The sequence below is a fragment of the Callithrix jacchus genome, chromosome 3 (genome assembly GCF_049354715.1).
Source record: "Callithrix jacchus isolate 240 chromosome 3, calJac240_pri, whole genome shotgun sequence".
NCBI classification, from domain to species: Eukaryota; Metazoa; Chordata; class Mammalia; order Primates; family Cebidae; genus Callithrix; species Callithrix jacchus.
In genome coordinates, this window is record NC_133504.1 from 135,017,670 (window position 1) to 135,039,734 (window position 22,065).

General features: G+C 31.9%; 1 protein-coding gene across 50 annotated transcripts in view; it reads right to left on the minus strand.

Moving 5' to 3' along the window:
- Positions 1-22,065, minus strand: part of ADGRL3 (adhesion G protein-coupled receptor L3) — an 850,050-nt gene that overhangs the window by 19,487 nt on the left and 808,498 nt on the right. For all 50 annotated transcript variants that reach the window (XM_078367177.1, XM_078367171.1, XM_078367163.1 and 47 more), the window contains 2 exons: positions 21,354-21,479; positions 14,354-14,450 (listed from right to left, as the gene is read on the minus strand). In XM_078367177.1, the coding sequence (XP_078223303.1) occupies positions 14,354-14,450; positions 21,354-21,479 (223 nt within the window). The remainder of the gene's footprint in view (positions 1-14,353; positions 14,451-21,353; positions 21,480-22,065) is intronic.

The following is a 22,065-nucleotide window of genomic DNA, read 5'->3' on the forward strand; positions in this document are numbered from 1 at the left end:
CAAACCCAGCTTGCTCCCAATGCCTAGATCATTTAACTAAAAACTTGGGCAATGCTGTCTTCACTTTTATGTGCAAAGTGACTTTTGTCTTTTCTTTGTAGCTGCACTGCATTTCTCTTATCTTTGCTGAAGTCTATTCTGTTTGCTTTTTGGCTGTCTCCCCAGTTGACTTAGGTCACTTTTACTTCTAATACTATCTTCCTGGATTCTGTCTATTCTGTCTCTTCCTCTTCCTTTCAACCAGCTTCTGATTTGTAAATTTCCCTTCTAATAGCTGTGAAATTGTTGAAATCTTCCAAGAAGTTCAGTGTTTACAGACCATCTGTCATTGTTTTTCACCTGAAAAGTTGGTCTTACTGGTTAGTTAGTTTGAAGACATAAATATGATGGTGAATTCTGGGGGCTTGGGGTGGAGAAGATAGGTACAATATTACACATGTGAAAATGTTCATGTGCTAATTTTTACTGAAATGGAGGCACCAGGAAAAATGAATACACAGGGGGTCTTACTGTTCTATGCCAAGCATCTAGACAGTTCCTATAACTCAAAAAATATTTGTTTAATTAATTTAAAAAAACTTAAAAATCTATGGCACCTTTAAAATATAAAACTAAATCAAAGTTATTTTATCCACTGTGAGTAGTCTTATAATTTTAGTAAAATTTTTTAAGTGTGTCAATTGTCCAGGTCCTGATGTGATTTATTTTCTTCTAATCCTATACCAGGCACTCTACTATCTAAATTTTAAAAGCAGAAATAAACAATCATATATTATCTGGAAATACAAAATGCTACCTGAATACTAACTGTAGAACAACAGAAAACAAAACAAAACAAAAAACAACTCACTACCTGCCATGACTCAAAATAAAAAGCTCAAATTGAGTTTAAAAATAAAGTGGCTATGTGGAAACAATAGTTCCTTAATTATTTAACTCACAGACTCCTAGCTATGGTCTAGTCATACTTGTTTATTTCCTGTCAGAAACAAGAATTAGCCCTCTAATAAAGCCATGCAAAATGATTTAAGATTGAATTACAATATATATGTATCAAGCTGTGCATGGTGTCTCACACCTGTAATCCCAGCACTCTGGTAGGCTGAGGTGGGGGGATTACTTGAGGTCAGGAGTTTGATATCAGCCTGGCCAACATGGTGAAATCCTGTCTCTACTAAAAGCACAAAAAAATTAGTCAGGCGTGGCAGTGTCTGCCTGTAGTACCAGGAGGCTGAAGCAGGAGGTTCGCCTGAGCCTGGGAGGCAGAGATTGCAGTTAGCTGAGATCATTCTACTGCACTCTAGCCTGGGTGACAGAGAAAGACCCTGTCTCAATAAATAAATAAATAAGAAAAACAATATATATGAACATGGTTGTCAGTAGAATGCCAAGCACAAAATTTTTATTTCTAATAAAAGTAAGACGCAAAGCAACAACGATTTTCGTATTCCATATTGAAAAATTGGGGAAGTTTCTTTAACACATATTTGGAAGTCATATCCTAAAGCCACTGAAAAAAATTCAGTTAAAACCTCAGTCATTTTAAGAATCGTTCTTTTCTTTTTTATTTTATTTATACCCGAAGATCTAGATTGATATAAAAATTGTGAATGAGTGAATTTTGAATGCAATAATGAGTCACACTCTTTTCAAATGTATAGTTTTAACACAAAACTGTGATATTTCTTTCCTTATGAAAATAGAACAGGCGTTTTGACATTGGGAGGCCCTGAATGACAGCAATGCCTGGGCTGGTTCAGTGTAATATATGTAACTGAGGACTGGAAATCTAAGGCTGAATGGTGTGCTTTGAAACTGTAAAGAAACAGATCTGAAAAAGGATTACAGTTGGATCTCGCTTGAATCTATCATTTAGAAAAATAATTCAAACAATGCTTCTTCTTGACAGCAGGCTAACGAAAGTATACTGAAGAGATCTTAAAATAACTTGAATTGCCACGCTACTCTGCCCTCAGACTTCATTTAAAAAAAAAAAGTATTTACATACTTGTTTGATCATATTGAATGACCAAAGTTTTAGCATTCAAAACCTCTGTGATCTAGTAAACCAACAGAATTCAACCATTCATCAATAGTCACATAGCCATATGCCTCAATTTTCAAATTCTTGTATTTATAAATATTTAAGATGGCAAATGTTCTGTTTGCTTGATCCTAATAAAATAGTTTTACTCTGTTCTTTTTCCGTTAATATCCTCCAATCCAGTCCTTCATGTTTCTCTCTCCTTTGTCTTGAAATAACATTTCTAATGAAGTCATTTGCAATATATACATTAATGTATATCAATTAGAGTTTTGCATAAAGCAGAGTTACTACTGAGTGACGTCTCTCTATTTTTGTCTTCAGACCTTAATTTTGACCCATGGTGAAGACTTTATTTTTCTACAGGTAAAAACTGTCTTTCTAATGATTGTATTTTCTATGGCATTAGAAAACTAACTTCAGTGTAAAGCAAGGAAGCTTTCACAGGCAGATGGTATCTATGAAGTTGGGAAATCCTCAAAATCACATGTAAAATGATTTAGGTATATGTTTGTATGCTAAATTGCGCATATTCACATGTCTGCACTTCCTTCTGATGAAAGATTCTAACAGCTTTTATTTCCTTTAAAATAATTAAGAAAACTGGTATAAAGGAATAAGAGGTTTCTTTCCTTAGCAAGTAAAATATAATATAAACAAGAAAACAGGAAAAAATAAATTTGAAGTACTCCAAATATATAGTAAATTTATATCACCTAAGTGATGGTAGGATCGTATTATAAAGAAAGGTTGTAACTCAGAATAAGGTTATAACTGAAGAAGATTTTTAACATCATCTAATCTACCACCATTACATAATACATAAAGAATCACAGGTCACAATATTTATAATTTACTCAAGGTCACCCATGACCTCTGGTGGTTTTATTTAAACATATTTAAAGACATTATTTTCAAAAAATTTTTAGGATCCTCTTCCTCAGAAGACGCTGACTCAATAAATAAATAAATAAAGATTTATTTATTTATTTCAACATAATTTTATTAGGAGAAAATATTTCAACATAATTTTATTAGGAGCCTTGTAGTTCATTAATCCTTCCATATGCTTTTTGATTATATTTAATTATTCTATTTGCGTATTTTGAATTAAAATATATAAAAGAAATGAATAAAAAAGAAAGTAAATAGACAAAAGAGGCTTCCAGAATTACAGTAAATAGGCATTGTCTATTTTAAGTATTTTGTGTCCTATTTTTTTTTTTTTTTTTTTTTTTTTGCTTTTCGGTATAGCAAAACAATATCAACACACATAAACAATCTACAGAAAGTGGAAATAATTAGTTCAACTGTGTAGGGACAGCTATATAAATCAATACCAAGTGACTCATTAAAAAAAAACAATGAATAGAATCTACATGACATCTTTAATGTTATGTAAGTTTCAAAACCACAGAAACCATAATTTTAGATTATAATGTTTTAATTCAAACAATGAAATTACAAAGTGCCAAAAAAGAAATATTTTATTGAATGCCAAGAACGTTTTCATCTTTTTTTTCAAAGTCATAAATTGAAGAGCTGACATCTTGATTTATTACACTGTGCACTTTTAATAGCCAACAAGTTTGCTATTAAATTTTAATCAACCTGCCTATTAAATTTCATTCAAATCGTTTGGAAACACTTCAGCTTCTTTTAATAGCTAATTCATTCACTGGGAATCCATTAATACAGATTTAAATGACACATTTTCTCTAAAATACAGATTAAGTTATTGTTAGTTCAATATGAAATGAAATAGTCTGAAATCAGAGGTATTGCCTCTGTTTTAACATACAGATCCGAAGCTTCAGAGTTGGAAACCCTAGAAGTTACCTCTTTGAATGCTTTTATTTTGTATTAATTGGCTACATATGTGTCTTCTTGTCCAGACACGTGTTTTTCTACAATAAATGCTTGTAAGTCAAATTGCTGGGTCGTATTGTGTGCACATTTTCAATTTATTGCAATAACATATTGCCAAAATGCTGTCAAATGTGTTTGTACAATTCACATTCCCACGAGTAGTGCACTCATTCTCTCAAATTCTTGCTAGGATTTAGTATTGTCAGATCGGCATTTTTGCCAATCAGATAGAGTAGGAAATAGTATTTCGTATCACTATTATACTCTGCATTTCTTATTACTAGAGAGGTGGGTAGTTTTACATATGTTTATTGTGAGTTGCCTGTTCTTACCTTTTGCTCACATTTATATTGGGTGATTGAATTTCATTTATTAATTTGCAGACATTCTTTATATAACATGGGCACTAGCATTTTGATTTTTATACATGTTGTTTACACTTTCACCCAACAGCTTATGGGTTATGAGTACTGTTTCAATTTGAGACAGAAACTTTATCTGCCTTTGCTTATAGATTGTAATCATTATTATTTGGTTTTTAAAAACTCCTTCTTTAATCTAAAATCTGAACTGTAACTTTTAAAGTTTTAAGGTGTTTCTCATATTTAATATTTTTTCCACATTATTCAACACGACACTTATCATATTGCAGATGAGAAAACTGTCATCATTAGATATTCAATGACATTATGCATATAATTAACTAGAAAGCAAAGCTCTTCAAAGATTTAAGTTTTTCAACTGCTTAAGCAAAGAGTGGTAGGATTGAAGTTCAGAATTGTTGGTGAATCTGCTTCACACCAGAGAAAGTGATTGGTTTGCAGGAGAGAAGGACTCATTTTAGTCATTTATTAATCTCTAAAGCTCATCTTTTATAGTCAAAACCATGTATTTCTGTGTTCTTTTAACTTGGACATTTTGAATTCTTTTGTATAGTACTCAAAGAATACTGAGTCTGAAAATACTGGGTCAATTTTGATTAACCACAGGCAAAATAACAGTAAACCACAGTTCTTTTTAGTAAATCAAAGGCACTTAGGAAAAAATATTTATCTTTGTCATTCACACAGTAGCAACTCAATTTATTTCCTCTAAATCAGATTATTTCTTGAGAGTGGTAATGGTATGTAGTCAATCCTATAGCTGTATTTACTTTTTACTCACACACTGCTTGTGAATTTGTGCTGAAATAAAACAAAATACAGAACAAATGAAAGTATTATTAATAAAGATAAAATAATTTACCAAAGTGAAAAAAATATGACATTTAGTATAGCTCACTGCTCATTATTCGTGTATTTTTAGCATTGTCCATATTATATAATCTTACATGCAGAAGGTCTGTCGTGACTAAAATTTGAGCTTTTAAATTGGAACCTATATTTGAAAACAGTGTGTCTGAACAAAATAGACATGAATTCAAATAAGGTATCCATGAATAAAGAGATTTTTGATAATGTTGCAGAAGGCTTATTTTATACTATGATCATAATCAGCTCTGTTCTATTTAGACCGAGGCCAATTCAGGAAACACATTGTTTCCATTTTTCTAAATCAAGATTGACTATCTTCCTTCAATCTATATATCCTCTCAAATCTTTCTAAATTCTCCAGTGATTTTCTGGGTTGTAAATTACCTTCTATGACTGTGGCAATTAACTTGTCTTACATTCTGAAGTGGCCATATTCCTTATTATGACAAACTATGGAGAAATTGATTATGAAAATCATAGGAGAACTATCATATAAACAATTAAACTTTTAAATGGCATGCAGAATAAAGCTGAGCTATATAAAATGCAAGCCTTTGGATGCAATTCAACAGGAGCTAATTTAATCAAATACTACCCAATTATTGGTCATTACAATTTAAGTACTTCTTTTCCAATGAGGCTTTTTTCTCTTTGCTAAACATATATCCTCCTTTCACGTTTTAATTTTTTGTGTAATTGAATTAACTCCCATTTACTTCAATATATTAGACAAAAATTCATACATCCTATTTCTTAGAAAAATAATTTAAATGAATGATGACTCTATTAGAATTAACTTTGAATATTACATATGATATTTATATCATCACAACCTTTATGTTTATAGTATTAGCAGGAACATTTTTCCAGATGAAAGACACAGATCATGTGGTTTGCTTTAAAATTTTGAATTATAAAGCATATCAAAGTTTTCCTTAAAATCAGAATTAGCAATATAATAATAATAAGTTTAATTTTTAACATTATTTCTGAAATTTCAATTGCAATATATATTCTACTTATTCCAGGCATTAATGTATTATCCTGACAGAAAAGGACACAGCTTCAAAATACATCAAATTCAGAAGTACAAAGATCTGGGAACAGTTCTATCTTTTCTATTACTACATGATTACAGAGAAAAGCTATTTACTTATTTTTCTAATATAATCTTTGCCCTCACCAAAAATTCATACTTGTACTGAAATATAAAAAATTTGAATTAAAATAGAAAATATTCTACAAATAAAACACTTTGAAAGCTTCCAGGAAAGAAAAGAAGAATGACAATGAAATTCTTCTGACAAGCTAAGCCCTACAACTGGGCAATAAGGTATATTAATTCAACATATTCTGTATCAAATAATTTTGCAAAAATATTATTTGGCTTACCAATCTATATCCTCATATATTCAGTTTTTTTGGTGTGCTTTTTTTCCGCTACACGGGTAGGATAAATCCACTCTAAAATACTGTGCTTAGAACAAAATAAAATGGAAGCAAACAAATAATACATGAAGGAATTTAAGAAATAAAGATATGAATAACTGCACTGTTAAGAATATCTATCTTTCATATTAGGTGATAGAAATAAAGGTCACTTTGAAATACTTTCTTAAAATGACTATATCTATATAATTTTCAACTTCATGAAAAATTGGCATTATATGAAAAGAATGAATGCTTTTGTTATCCTGTGTAGGGCTTTGTGGTCAGAAAGACTTTGTTTGGGGTATCTAGATGGTGCCCTAAGTAGTCATGTGATCTTGGAAAAGTTATCGTAACTACCAAGAAACCCAGTGTCTTCATGAATATAAAGAAAATGGATAATGAACAATGAACAGAGTACAATATGCAAATGACTACACACAGACTAAAGGAGAAACAGCAAATTTATTAACAACTATGAGGGGCATACTGTGTTCCATCAGAGAAAAGAACACCAACAACTCTTAAGTTGAAATCTTCATACTTAGCTCTAAAAGAAAAGGAATTTTAAAAAATTACATCCTCAGTAACTTACATAAAGCAAACAGTAATATTTTAGAGTTAAGTGGAAACACTCTATAGCAATTATGTTTAGAATTTGCTAAGGTAGCTCACTGCAGCTTGTTTGATTCATAAGAGAGGTAGGAAATACTGCTCATAATATGTAAGGTAATATGATAATAAACCAATAAAAATGAGAAAATTAAATAGATTTTTAAAACCCCTCTCTTTTTAAATGAATCTTTGAGAGCTTTAGGTGAATAATAATAAATACAAACTGTTTATTATTGTTTAGTTAGCTGTGAGAGACTGGATTACTTGGAGGAGGTATACCAGAGACAAAGCTAAAAGCAATGCATAAGAAGAATTTGCTGAGTAAGCTTTACAAATATTTTTCTTTTTCAGATCCTGCCAACAATTTATAGCCAAGAACCTTTGCCCCAGATTGACTGGACATCAATACTTCATATATTTCATTTTGCGACTTGAATAGAGAGTTAACTCTGAAAGTTATTTGATTTCCTTGAGTTAAAAACCTGGATATAATACAGCCTTGTTTAATTATCTATTTGACTCACTTTAAGAATCTGTGCCTATTTTGCCTTTTTGTTATTAAATTAATTTTCCTAACACAGGCTTCTTTATTTTATTGTTCATTTTCTGATTGTCTCTATTGATAACATGTACAAAGGAAATAAATAATTATGTATATACAGAACACTGTTGTCTCAGTTACACAGAACATAAAGAACAAACTTATAGACATACTGGGCATAAATATAATGGTAAAATTCTCAAAAGAAAAATTAACCTATGTCATAGAATACTTATATTTTAATTCATATCTGCATAATGCTTGTTCAAAATAAAAATAGTTTGTTATTTAGGTTACTCTGATTTATTAGCTATGCAAGTACCATAGGCATATTATTGTTTTTGCAAATTTCATAAGTAGATGTCAGATTACATTAGGAGCTGCTTAATATTTACAACCAATGATTTTATAATCCTTCAGAACATCACAGCTTCAGGGTAATATGGTATATTTTATTCATATAAGCCAAATTATATTTATTGACATTAATAAACTATAGTGAATGAATATGAGTGTTTTGTTCTAGTAGCTTTAATTTATATAAATCATTAATTGTAGTAAAACACCACTTAGATTTTTTTCATTTACACTTTTCTTTAAAAACATAAAAGCAAACTATGTTTAGAAGCCTGAATAGTAATGGGATGGCAGGTGATTTATTCTGAGGTTTCTTCTGCCTCAGTGACCAATCTGGGAAAGACAATACAGGCTCTGAGAAAACATTAGTTAAAAACAGGTCTGAGCCACATCCCTGCTTCACTACGTAACTGGTTATTTAGCGGAGCTGTCTGAATTGGACTAGTGTTCTCTAAGCTTCTGGAGGGAGAGGACAGGACTTAAAAGAAAAGTGAAGGCGGTGTTTGCTTATGTCATTATCTCAGGTAGGGAGAAGAAATATATTACCTTTATTTCTTTGATGCTAAAACATGATTATAAATCAAAAGTGGAAAATACAACTAGGCAGATGCAACGTGCATTTAATTTCTAATTTAGAAATGACAATTCAGTTTTATTATTTTATTCTTTTTTTTAGCCTCCAGGGTAGAAAAATCTATTATTATTTCTTTTACTTGGCATTCAGGTAATCACCTCATTCTTCCCACCTATTTCTGCAAAATAAAAATGAAAACAAAACTTCGGTAGAGAATGATGAATTTTAATATCTGATTACTTGAGAACACTAGCAAGGACAAGTCTTCATTTATTAGAAAGTATAAGTGAACCTCTGAATAAAACAATGATAATATTTACATTCCAGGCACTGTTGTAAGCAATTTACATATTAATATATTCATTTACTCCTCTCAAGGACCTTCTGAAGTGAGTACTGTTTGTTTCCCTACTGCATAGACCCTGAGATGTTTAGCAATTTGCCAGAAGTCTCTGGATTAAAACTCAGGTGTCCTTTCTTAGAATTATTTTGTAAAACTAAAATGAGTAGGTCAAGTATTTGCAAATGTCGATTTGATAGCAACATCTTTCCCCTCTGTAGCAACCATACTCCTAACAGATGGGCTCACCTTTCAGTAGGTAGTATTGCCACTAGCTATGATCTAAAATTTACCCCTAAAAGTCTATAAAAACAAATGTATTGTCATATGTAATCACTGTTTTATGAATTAAATATATTTGCTGAGAATGCTTTTGCAGATTAACAAAGATCTGAACTCTGAAAAAAGATCAGCATTAATAAATAAGTGCTACACATCTACAGATCAGTCTTCCTATATACAACTAAATTTGACTTAAATAAATATATCCTTACTAATCAAATCCCTATGCATAAAAATCTAAATCAAATTAACTGAGAGGTTGACAAGATGGAGGATAGGAGATCAGGGAAAAATAAAAATTCATGATACTAGACAAGCAATTGTTTCAGAAGAAAAACAAATGCCCTTTGTTCTGATTCTGGGAAATTTTAAATTCTCATGGCTGGGGTGGGAATGGGGCACTCTTATGTGATTCAAAGATCCTTACTGCTAAGATCTTCTTAGCAAAACTTGATTTTCAAATCTAAGTTTCTGGTGTCTGACCTCAATCCTACTAATTAAATCAAATGAAAATGGGAAATATAATATTTACGTTGAGATAAAGCCAATAAGTATAATATTTATGATGAGATAAAACCTAATACATATAATATTTATGATGAGATAAAGTCTAATTTCAGAAAATATCCCAATTTCCACATAAAGCCACAAAAAGAGTAGAAATATTTAACAATTTATGCCACTGCCAGAGGAAATTTCTCAGTAAACATTTTATTTTTGGATCAAACTAAAATTTTACTGGTATTGCTAATCTAAATAGTTCAATGCTGGGCACGATGGCTCTTGTTTGTAATCCCTGAACTTTCAGATATGGAGGTAGAAGGATCTCTTGAAGCCAGGAGCTCAAGATCAGCCTGGGCAACAGAGTGAAACCCCACATCTACAAAAAGTTTTTAAAAAATGGTGTGGGAGCCTGTAGTCCTAGCTACTCAGGAGGCTGAAGCACGAGGATTATGTGAACCCAGGAGTTCAAGGCTGCAGTGAGCTATGATCATGCCATTGCACTCCAAACTGGGTAACAGTGGGAGACCCTGTCTCAAAAAAATAAAAATAGCTGAGCATGGTGGCTCACACCTGTAATCTCAGCACTTTGGGAGGCCAAGGCAGGCAGATCGTGGGGTCAGGAGTTCAACACCAGCCTGGCCAACATGGGGAAACCCCACATCTACTAAAAATATAAAAATTAGCCAGGTGTGGTGGTGTGCATTTGTAATTCCAGCTATTCGGGAGGCTGAGGCAGGAGAATTGCTTGAACACATGAGGTGGAAGTTGCAGAGACCTGAGATGATGCCACTGCACTCCAGCCTGGGCGACAGTCCAAGACTCCATCTCCTATATATATATTTGTGTGTGTGTGTGTGTGTGTGTGTGTGATTTGTGGAGTAGTGGAAAAAAATTACTCTAACTACAAGTCATTTCACTGCTACAAGAAATTTGAAGGTACTAGAGAGTTGAATTAGATTTCCAAAAGTGCTGGGAGGAGATTGGGAATTGGGTGTTGACTAAACCTTCAAGCTATAAGCAGAATAGTAAATATTTAAATGAACCAATGTATAAACCATCCTGAGGTCCTATGAGTTTGTGAAAACTTGAGTTTGGCTTAGAGTTAATCTTTGATGAAGCTCTCTATAATCAACCATCACCTTACAGCTCTTCTAAAGCTCCTTTTACTTGTGTATATAGTGGCATAATTGAAGTTAACTTGATAGTAGTGCTGGGGTATTGGCCTCAAGGATTTTTGAATTTGTCTAAGTGTGTAACGTTGTGCCAAACAAGTAAGCTCAAGAAAAATATTTGAAAATGTATAAAAAACATTTTGAGAAACACCTTCATATTTACAGATATTTAAAGTATGGTTTTAATTGAAGATTTTAAAGAGATGAAGTGACAAAACAACAAACTTCTAAAGAGAATATAAAGGAATTAATATACTCACTGAAAATTATTATATCAATAAATCTTCCAAGGTTTCACATGATTCCAAGGAGTAAAATCCCAATAGTAATCAAATTTATCACCTTGGAAAATCTAGAAAAGTAATCTCACACTTATGATGGAACAAGCTGAATCAAGAGCAGAATATTTGAGATGGTTTAAAAAAAAATAAATACTGTTAAGAAGTAGTTCTACACTGCATGGTGTATTCTTTTTTTTTTTTCAATGGATCCTAAAGAAAATAATGATTTATTCTTATTTGTAAGAACAATGATAAGACATACAAAATTTTTAAATAATACTCTTTTGATGAATTGACCAGTGGAATGAACAGGAAAGAAAACCTAAATTAAAAATAGGACTGATTTTTGGACAACAGCTTCTAGTTTTCAAGGGTCAGAACTATCTTAAAGACAAAAATAAGAGATTTAATACATCTAACTTAGAAAGAAAGGAAAATGGAGTCTGAATTAAAAAAAAACACTATCTGTAAAAAACTAAATGAATGGGAAGTTAGAATATATGAAGATAAAAAGTTGTGGTATCTAAGATTTTTATTTTAGTAATAGAGAATATAATCTTTTGAACGAACAGAAGTGAATAATTATGTTGCTGAGATGACTTAAGTGTTTATCTGAAAAGGTGAATCTTGGATGTCACCTACCTAAATATGATACACACGCCTGAATGCAGGGAAGATAGGACCCTGGGAAATAAGACAAGATTAAAGAAGGAGGTTAAAGAGTATCTTCAGAGACATAATATGAAGAAATAAAATTTCAAGTGGTCTACTCATCTAAGACAAAAAAATAAGATGAGAATAAAATTGGGAGTTTCTGACTTGAGGGGGACTAAGAAATTAATATAGGAAATGAAGAAGATCACTATGACTTCTAGCACCAATAAAGTCACTAAGTGAAAGGAAGAATATATATCTTGATGAAATGATCACTGCCTGGGCACCTTTTAAATTATAAGTTCAATTTAATTTCTACCCAAAGTCATCAGTAAAGTAACTTATTTGATGTCATAAGAAAATGCATACCTTTCCTTTAACAGCTGTAAGAAATATCTTTTAAAACTAGAAGTTTTGATAAACAGATTTAAATATATGACCAGTCAATATAAAATAATATTTTCCTTTAATATATTTCAAATTGATCCAGTTATTCACATCACTATATTCCAAGTTGATTACTTTTTTTTTTTTTTTTTTTTAAAGACAGGGTTTCGCCATATTGGTCAGGCTGGTCTCGAACTCCTGACCTCAGGTGATCCGCCCGCCTCAGCCTCCCAGAGCTGGGATTACAGGCGTGAGCCACCACTCCTGGCTGATTATATTCTTGACATAAAATTAAAAAGAAAGAAACTAAATAGCAGTGTCATATAGCAATTAACCTTAAATCCATATTATCCATTTATAGTAGTTTTTACTGAACTTACATACCTTACTAGTTTTACATAAATTTGATAACAGTGTTAAACAAAATAATAATTTTACATATTTTAATTATCCTTACAATAGACAATTCATCAATAAAATCATATTACCTCAGTCTTTGCATAATCAACAATTATTCTATGGCTGCCAAGATCATTAAATGCAAGATACTTCTATCAATAAATCCTATTGGTAAAGACAGTTCCCTTTCTTGGAACACACAGTAAATTTTCATATATGGAAATATTTAAAGAATACAGAAAAATTGTCATATGTTAGCAAATTAATCCTAGGTTTTGGAAGCGTTTGTAAGTAATTTGTTCTTTATGATTTAAAAGTAATGTCAAAAAATTAGAATACTCATGTTAAATTTTCCCAAACTAAATTGAAAAAGATAAGAATACTTGAGAGATGTTGTCTATATGAATACATTCTAGCCAATAAAAACAAACTAATAATGAAACAAAATACTAGGAGTAGCTGTTTTATTTTAGTATATTTTCTTCATATTTGGAGGAATATTCTCACTTACTATTCTTACTAATCCAGCAAAAGTGATGTACATAATTTAAAATCATCACTAGCTTTAAAACATGGATCCCAGCATCAAATTGAATTTTGACACTTCCTGTATTAGCATCTGAATCTTTCTCAATCATGTCATAATTATTATACTGTTTGCTTCTAAGCAGCATAAAATATAACAAAAACCTAACAGAAATAAGCTTAAAACAAAATAATAATTCTAGTTTGGGGATAAGAAATAATCATATTGATCATAAAAATAAATTCACACAAATGCCTCCTTCCCAGATAAAACCATAGTCTAAATATTTCCCATTCCTGACTGTAGTAGCCTCTTGGTCTCCACAATGTTGCATCTAGTCATTTCTACTACAGTGAAATAAATTCTATTCATATCCCCACACATACAAAGAACGAGAGAGAGAGAGAGAGAGAGAGAGAGAGAGAGAGAGAGAGAGAAAGATCAAAGAAAATGACCACAGACAAAACAGTAGATTAAGTGAACTTCCTTTCTTCATTTCAAAAATCTAAATGCCACCCAGGGAACACTGAACCACAAACACAAAATAATACATATACAAAATAATAATATATTCCACAAACACAAAATAACATATACAAAAATAATAATATATTCCAAGGCATTTTTTCTTCTAAATCTTTAAGTATCCAATATTATCCAGGTAAGTCTTTTAGATATTATGATGTGATTTTTTTCCCAAGTACACAGGTTGCCTTAAGTATGTATTAGACAGTATACTTTCATTTCCACAAAGACTATGAAATTGCTTTATACCTAAGACAATGTGGAACTCTATGATGCTTAGCAGACTATATAGCCACATAATTGCCCATTTTCATGCTTCCAATGAGGCCTGACAGCTCTCCAGTTTATAGCAGCAGCAGATGACTAGGAAAAAAAAAAGTTTCTTATTTTCTAACTTCCTTTTGGAAAAGACTTCCTGAAAATTCAGGATTTTTTTTAAGCGGCTTATGAATAATGGAACCCATTTCTACACTCAATCAAGTTGTATGTTCTTACAATATTTCTATCATGTGGAACAGGTACAGACGTTGCAAATCAAGCAATGCACTTAATTTTTAAAGTAATCAGAAAAGTGATAAATATGAAAAATTATTTCTAATTACCTCTGTTGAGTGATGCTGAACTGTTTATATCTCCAGTAATAAAGGAAGACTCTGACTGCTTTCGAACCGTGTCATTCCACATTCTACGGATTCGGCTCTGAGTGGGGGGGAAGGCAGAAAGAAAATGAACTCATGAGGCAGTGAACTTTCACACAAATCATTCTTTTCTTTTCTGTCATAGTTATATGAGACCTTTGTTTCTAGCATTTGGCAAATAAACGACATGTTTGCTGTGCAGTCGTATGAGAACATCAGAAATAATGTTCATGATAATACATGGTTCTCATTAACTGTATTTCTAAATGCCTATCTACCAAAGATAATTATAGCCATAAAAAGAGAAATAAGGATAAAGTACTATACCAATTTAAATATGTTGAAGATATACAGAAGTATATATCTTCAGACAGTTAGAATTGGAAAATTTTAATTTCCAAGGGAAAACAAATTATTTTTACTGTAACTTTTATTGGAATGAGAATGTTTAAATATGTATTAAATTGCCGGTTCTAACAAACGACTTTGTTTAAGAAATCAGAATCTTGCAAAAGAGTTTGTTAAGAAAAGAAAATAGAACATTATTAAAATGCTATTGAACTTACATTTTCCATAACTTTTATAAGAAGATAATTTTAAAGATTACATAACTATCCTGAATTTTCTTTCTTTGAAGAAGATCAAGTTAGTTGATTCATTGCTTCAGTAGGAAGTTTTATAGATAACTAAAAATTCTTACATTATTATTGATATTCCTACATTCAAATGTCTAAGTGTCAGATAATTCAAGAAAATAAATATTACAAACTTTTTCCATTTTGGGGGACTTTTTTCTGTTTTATTCTGTTATGCCATTTTATTAAGTTATGGATCAAAAAAGGATTAACCATCTTGTGAGGAAGAAACAAAATATTTTCAGAAGTTTTTCCAAGGGTGAAATAGCTGTAAGAAATACTGCTACCACTTATGAAGCCATGCTTACAATGGGTTATGTTCCAAATACATTTGAACTCCTTGAATTATGGGAGTAGTCAAGCTTAGAATATCAGACAACTGATTTTGTAAATCTTGGAACATGTTTATTCTTCAGAAAAATTGTTGCATATCACATTTTCTCTATGGTGACAAATGCATGCATACACATACTCACAGACACATAGACACACACACACACACATACACACACACAAACTAATTTAAAAAAGGAAAATGTTGGGAGCAAGTCTCTCACATTTCTTTTATTAGTTGGTTAATTAATTAATTGAAAATATTAATTACTATCTACTGCCTGCCAAGTACTAACCTATAAGATACAAAGGTGAAATGCAAGCACAAAATGTCTTGACCTTCATGGAGCTGCTAAACTAGTAACAGATTAATCAGATTATTAAAAATATAAATGCAAAAGTACAATATGCCCACAAATTTTCATACCGTCATTAAATATAGCCAAAATATAGACAACCAAAATGACTATTGATGGTACAATGGATGAATAAACTATAGAATAATATAAAGCAAAGAAAATTCAAAAGCTTATAGCCTCCTGCAGTAATGCAGATGTCTGGGGAACAAAGGAAAACATAAAAGAGTATGTACTGAATTGTTCCAGGTGAATAAGTATCAAAATATGCAAACTAAAATGTGCTACTAAAACCTAAGACAATGGTCATATTTGGAGGTTAACGATTGAAAGGGGTTCAAAGGGTTTCCAAGGTATTCTCAGTATACTAATACTTGGCCTGGGAAGAGGTAGGAATTCACTGTGCCATACACTTATGTTTTGTACACTTCCGTGACTTCATTATACTAAAGAATATTTTAAGATTTTACCAATTATGCCATATATTTTTACCATATATTAAGAGGCATGTCCTTGTCTAGGGAGTCTGAGAACAATGTAGCCTGAAGAAGTAATATTTTAACTGGGAATTGATGAAGTTATTATTGTTAGGTGATATTTAAATGATCTGTCCCCATGATCTCACCTCCTATTACTCTCCCCTACCTGCTCTAGTGAAACCTGTCCCCTTGCTGCTCTCTAATATGCCAGGCATGTTTGTGCCTCAGGGCTTGGCAACATTGGTTGTCTTCTGTGCCTGGGGTGCCCTTCACCCAGATACAGATATGCATAATTCCTTTATCCTTTTAACTCTAAAATATGTTCTGAAGATAAAACTTGACCACCCTACTTAGAATTGTAGATTACCCACACAATCCAATCACATCTCAGTCCTGTTCCCCTACTATTTCCCTCAACAGTCACTAACATCTCCTACAATACCATGTATTATATAATTATTTGTTACATTTATATTTAATGGCTATCCATTTAATGTCTCATATTTAATGTCTAATGTCTGCATTAGGCTTGAGGCTCTATGAAAATGTAATTTTTGTCTTCTTTACTCATTGAGGTGTTATACTTGGCACATACTACATAGTGTATGTATATTATATGTGTGTGTGTATGTATCTATATCAATTAATTATCTCTATGTTTTCTTTTACCTACTATATACTTTTCATGTATTCACTCATCAAAACTTCACAAGAATCAAATGAGGTAGGCAATCCTACACATTAGAAAATTGAAGCACAGTGGTTAATGAACATGCCCAATGGCATAGCCCTAATAAGTGGCATAACCAGTACTGGAAGGGGGTCATCTGGCTCCTGAGTGCAGGCAGTTTGAAAAAGAGGAAAAGATATACATATAAAATAAATATAGGTGTACACACACACACACACACACACACACACACACACACATATATAGGCGTATATATATAATAAATAAAGGTATGTATATATAAAGATATATACATATATATTACATAATATAACATAGGCCACACTTAGATGTTTACCAAATGAACCAGGATGGGTTTTTGAATATGGGAGTGAAAAATAAAAAGTCAGAGAAGAGTATATACAATAAAGTATCATTTATAAAGAAAGATTCAACAAAGGAACGCTGAACATTTTTTGGAGGGAAAGAAACTATTAGAATAAGTTGTGGGAATGACAGAACAAAATTTAGGAGCCTCTCTGGAGGGAGGCATAGGGATTGATTAGGGAGAGGTTAAATAAAGATAAAAACATATTGAAAATGTTCTATTTCCTAAGTTGGATGTTGGGTTCCCAGGTGTTCATCTTATTAAAATGTTTCAATATTTCATGTACATATGTCACATAATTTTTTATTTTTCAAATATTCTGTAATAAAAAGCAAAATATCTAAAAATAAATAAAATGCATGAAAGATAAACGACGAAACAATTAAAAGAAAGTCAAAAGATATTCTTTTAGTCCATAGTTTCAAAAAATTTTACACCCATTTCTGAGAATATATGTTTGTGTGAATGATGTGTATTATAAAACTTTTATGAGTGATTAGTACTAGGAAGTAAGTTTGGAGGAGCAAGAGGTGAAGAGGATTTTTACTTTTTAGTCTTGGCAATCATCCCCTCCATTATCCACAATGTAGCAACATAAACTTTATTACATGTGGATTATATCCTCTCACTTTCATTCCTAAATTGTTTTACTGGCTTTCCAAAGTAATCAAAATAAAATTAATTTTCATATTGTTACCAATACTTAGGGATCTGTCTCTTCCTTTTTTCTTTGACTTTCTGTCTCACTCTCCCTCTAACCTACTTTGGCAAACATTTTTTGCAAGTTTTTCACACCATAAAGGCTTTGCATTAGCAGTATTTTCACTTAGAAAACGGCTCCCCTGAATTTCCTTTTCTCCTTTCATTTAGAATCTCGTAACACGGACCTGGGCATAAGTACCACTTCCAAATGTAGTCTTTCTCCAGTACTTAATCTAAGTGGCCACCTGGCTAACTGACATCACCATATTTTTGTTCTCTGTCAGCTTTCCCAATTTGATATTTTTGCTGGGTTGTTTGTTATTAATAAATTTTCTGTCTCCCAATACTAGAATAAATATTCCAGATCATAGGGGAAGTTATATGTCTTTTAATCATTTTATCCCCAGAGCTTAGAAGATTGCTGGCAATATACAAGAGGCACTCAGTATTTCTAAGTTAAAGAGCATAATACATAGTGATAGTTATTTTAGAAGTTCTCCTATGTGAACGATGCATCCATACTCCCCAAATTTTGTCTTAATATCAGTGAATATGTTAGCATTTGCTTATGGGTGGCCATAATTAATGAGAAATACATTCATTAGTTTTATTTAAACAAATAATATAGATTTAAGTAACTTATAACCTTATGGAAGATTGGATGGTCACAGTTAATCAGAATTAGTATTATATGAAGTATAAGAAAAAAATGTAAATTATTTTCCAAGAGTAAAATTGTGATATTACAAATTACAAGAGTGAGGGCAAAAATATGGTACAGCTTAAAAATATGTATAATATTCTATAATAACAACAGTAATCAATGGTAGCAACCACCATTTATTGAGCACCTACAATTTTTCTTTTAATTTTTTATTGGATTATAGGTTTTGGGGTACATGAGCAGAGCATGCAAGACAGTTGCGTAGGTACACACATGGCAGTGTGCTTTGCTTTTCTTCTCCCCTTCACCCACATTTGGCATTTCTCCCCAGGCTATCCCTCCCCACCTCCCCCTCCTACTGGCCCTCCCCTTTACAATTTATTCTAAGTGTTTTGTGTATATGAGTTTAATCTTCTTAGCAACTTAAGATGTCAGTATTTATTATCAGTATTTTACAGATGAAAAAACTGAGTGTCAATGAAATTAATAACTTTTTTCTGTGTCTTCGCTGGTACATGACAAAACCAGGATTCAAAACTACGTATATCCAACCACAGGTTTATTATTATTTCATTGAGCTGCACTGCCTTAACTTGTAGTTTAGAAGTGTTGCTAAACATTGCCCAACTCTGCTGTAAGGTACTAAATGAGATTCCTAAATATTATTTTAATATTAATGGTATATGTCAATAAAATGATATATGTCAATAAAAGTAAAGAATGGTGGCTGATGAGCTCAGTAATGTGAAAAGCATGCCGGAGCTAATCAGGCTTGATGATACAGGAAATATCAGCAATATCAATTGAAAAGTGGCAAAAGTTATTACAAAACGCAGGAAAGAGCAAGGGATTATGAGTCTGAAAATAAAGGCATTAATTATAAAAGGCGTTCATACTACAATCATCACCCTTGTCTTCCGCCACTCTTATGTGAGAATTCAGATCTCTGATTGGCAAATTTAATAGTCCTAAACTCAGAAACTTCCACCCATCTGAGTTGGGACAATTATTCCCCTGATTTGCAACTTTACAACCTCAATGTGGTATGTAAATAATACATGAAATTCAGATTACTAATAATTGTGCAATTATATTTAAGGCTCATGATTTGTGGTTGGTAAAATTATTTAAGATAGTCTAATTTTTTGACAGTAATAGGTTAATCTTTTAAATTTTAATGGTAAATATTAGATTGTTACTAAAAATTTGGTTTTATTTGTAAGACAAAAAACTCAATTGGTGAGGAGACTGTTTATGAAAACACTGGTCATTCATTGATTTATAACAGTGCTTCAAATGCTAGTTAGGTGTGTATGACAGTTGATGTGTTTGAAAAAATTAGATATATTAAATTTATAAATGATATTTAAAGGATATAAGGAAATTAAATTTTCTAAGCATATAAATGAAATTATTTACAGAAATTTAATCTATTAAGCTTACAAGCCAATTGAACATCCATCAAATAATAACTGAAGCAATAACTTATTTTATATAAAATAACCAAATTTATGAAACAATAATTAGATTTATAGGTTGAGCTAAAAGAATTAAGAAAAATTAATTCTTGATCTATAACTGTATTTATCAATTTAAACTTGAGTTTCCTCAGAAAAATTTAATTGGCAACACTAAAAACATGACTTTTTATTCTACTGAATCATGCAATCTGAAAAGTACTAGTCTGCATGACTCACACCTATAATCCCAGAACTTTGGGAGGCCAAGGCAGGCGAATCACTTGAGGCCAGGAGTTTGAGACCAGTATGGCCAACATGATGAAACCCCATCTCTACAAAAAAAACACAAAAATTATTGGGGTGTGGTGACATACGCCTCTGGTCTCAGCTACTCAGCAGAATGGAGTCTGAGGTGGGAGGATTGCTTGAACCCAGGAGGCAGAGGTTTCAGTGATCTGAGATTGCACCACTGCACTCCAGCCTGGGCAATAGAGTGAGACTCTATCTTAAAAAACAAACAAACAAAAAATACCAGTTTGCTAGATTGAAATCAAACTCACTCATCATCTACACAATCCTATGTCTTTTATTTGACTGGCTTATTTTAACATTCAGGAGTTGCTAAGATTTCTATGTAATAACCTTTGAGCTGAAACTGTGCCTCAGGAAAAATGGCACACAGTTTACCTAAAAGCTTAAAACTTTTCGGGTAAGGTACTATGCTGCTATGTGTAGTGCTAGACGAATGGGAGTGGAGCTTAGATCAGCTACGGCAATAATACTGTTGCAGTATTCTTCACTGCCCTGACTTTTCTTCAACTTATTAGTATGAAATAAGATTGAGTCATAGTTATTTTTACCTAACATACTATATTATATGTAAATTGTCTCAGTTTGTAATGGAGAATTATTATACTAGTTAGAAGAATTCGAATTAGAACCATGTCGAGGTATCACATTTCTATGTATATGAAATATTACTTTCTTTGAATTTTGGATGAAATGGCAAATTTCTTCTTTACCTGCTGTATTTATTGAACTAAAAACAATCTGAAGTCATTAATTGTTATGCAAACTTAGACCCTAAATTTCATTATGTTATTACAATTTTGGTTTCTTCTCTGTCAGAATCATTCCCATGTGGGACACAGTGAAACAACAAAAACAAATGATGTGTGAAACACAGGATAGAAATTAGCACCAATCATAAGGGACAGTAACTGGTAACAGAAATATAGTTAAGAATTACTTCATTTCAGTGAACAACTATTGTTTACCTGTGAGCCTGTGGAGTAGCGCCCAGGAGTTCGAGAGCCAGATGTTTTCCCTGAACCAATGGAACTCTCTGTACTTTTGCCACTACAGCAATGTGTTCGCAGGCATTTCCCATACTCTTTTCGTACCTAGCCAATTAAATATTAACTTCTGTTAGCAAGTAATTCATTGCAGGTAGGAACAAAAGTAGAAAATGTATGTGAGTTTTATTTTTAGATAACATAATTACTTCCTTGCCCAACAGATATAAGAAAGTCTGTCCAACATATATTTTACAATTAAAAAAAAATAAATTCATACTGTCAAGCATGAAATGTTGCCCAACTGGAGCCTTTTAAAACACACACACACACACCCCTTTCATAACATCATAGTGGTACTTTCTCTTAGTTCAAAGAACATATACTTAAGCCCATTCAAGATAACATTTTTAGCTTCATAAATTTGATATAACGTAGCCTATTGTTGTAAGAGCATTGTAGCTGTTGTTCTTTAGGTGGAACTCTAATGAGAAAGTTCAAGAGAGTGGGGTGGAGAAGTAGGGTAAAAAGTGGGGGAGGAAGACAGAGAGGGAGAGACCAGAGAGAGAAAGCAGAGAGAGGATAAAGACAGAAAATATGAATACATTGGGTGAATCATTTCTTCTAAATCTGTATTTCTTTGAAGTTTATTTCTTTTAAAAGAGATCAAATTTTCAACTTGAGAACAAAAATT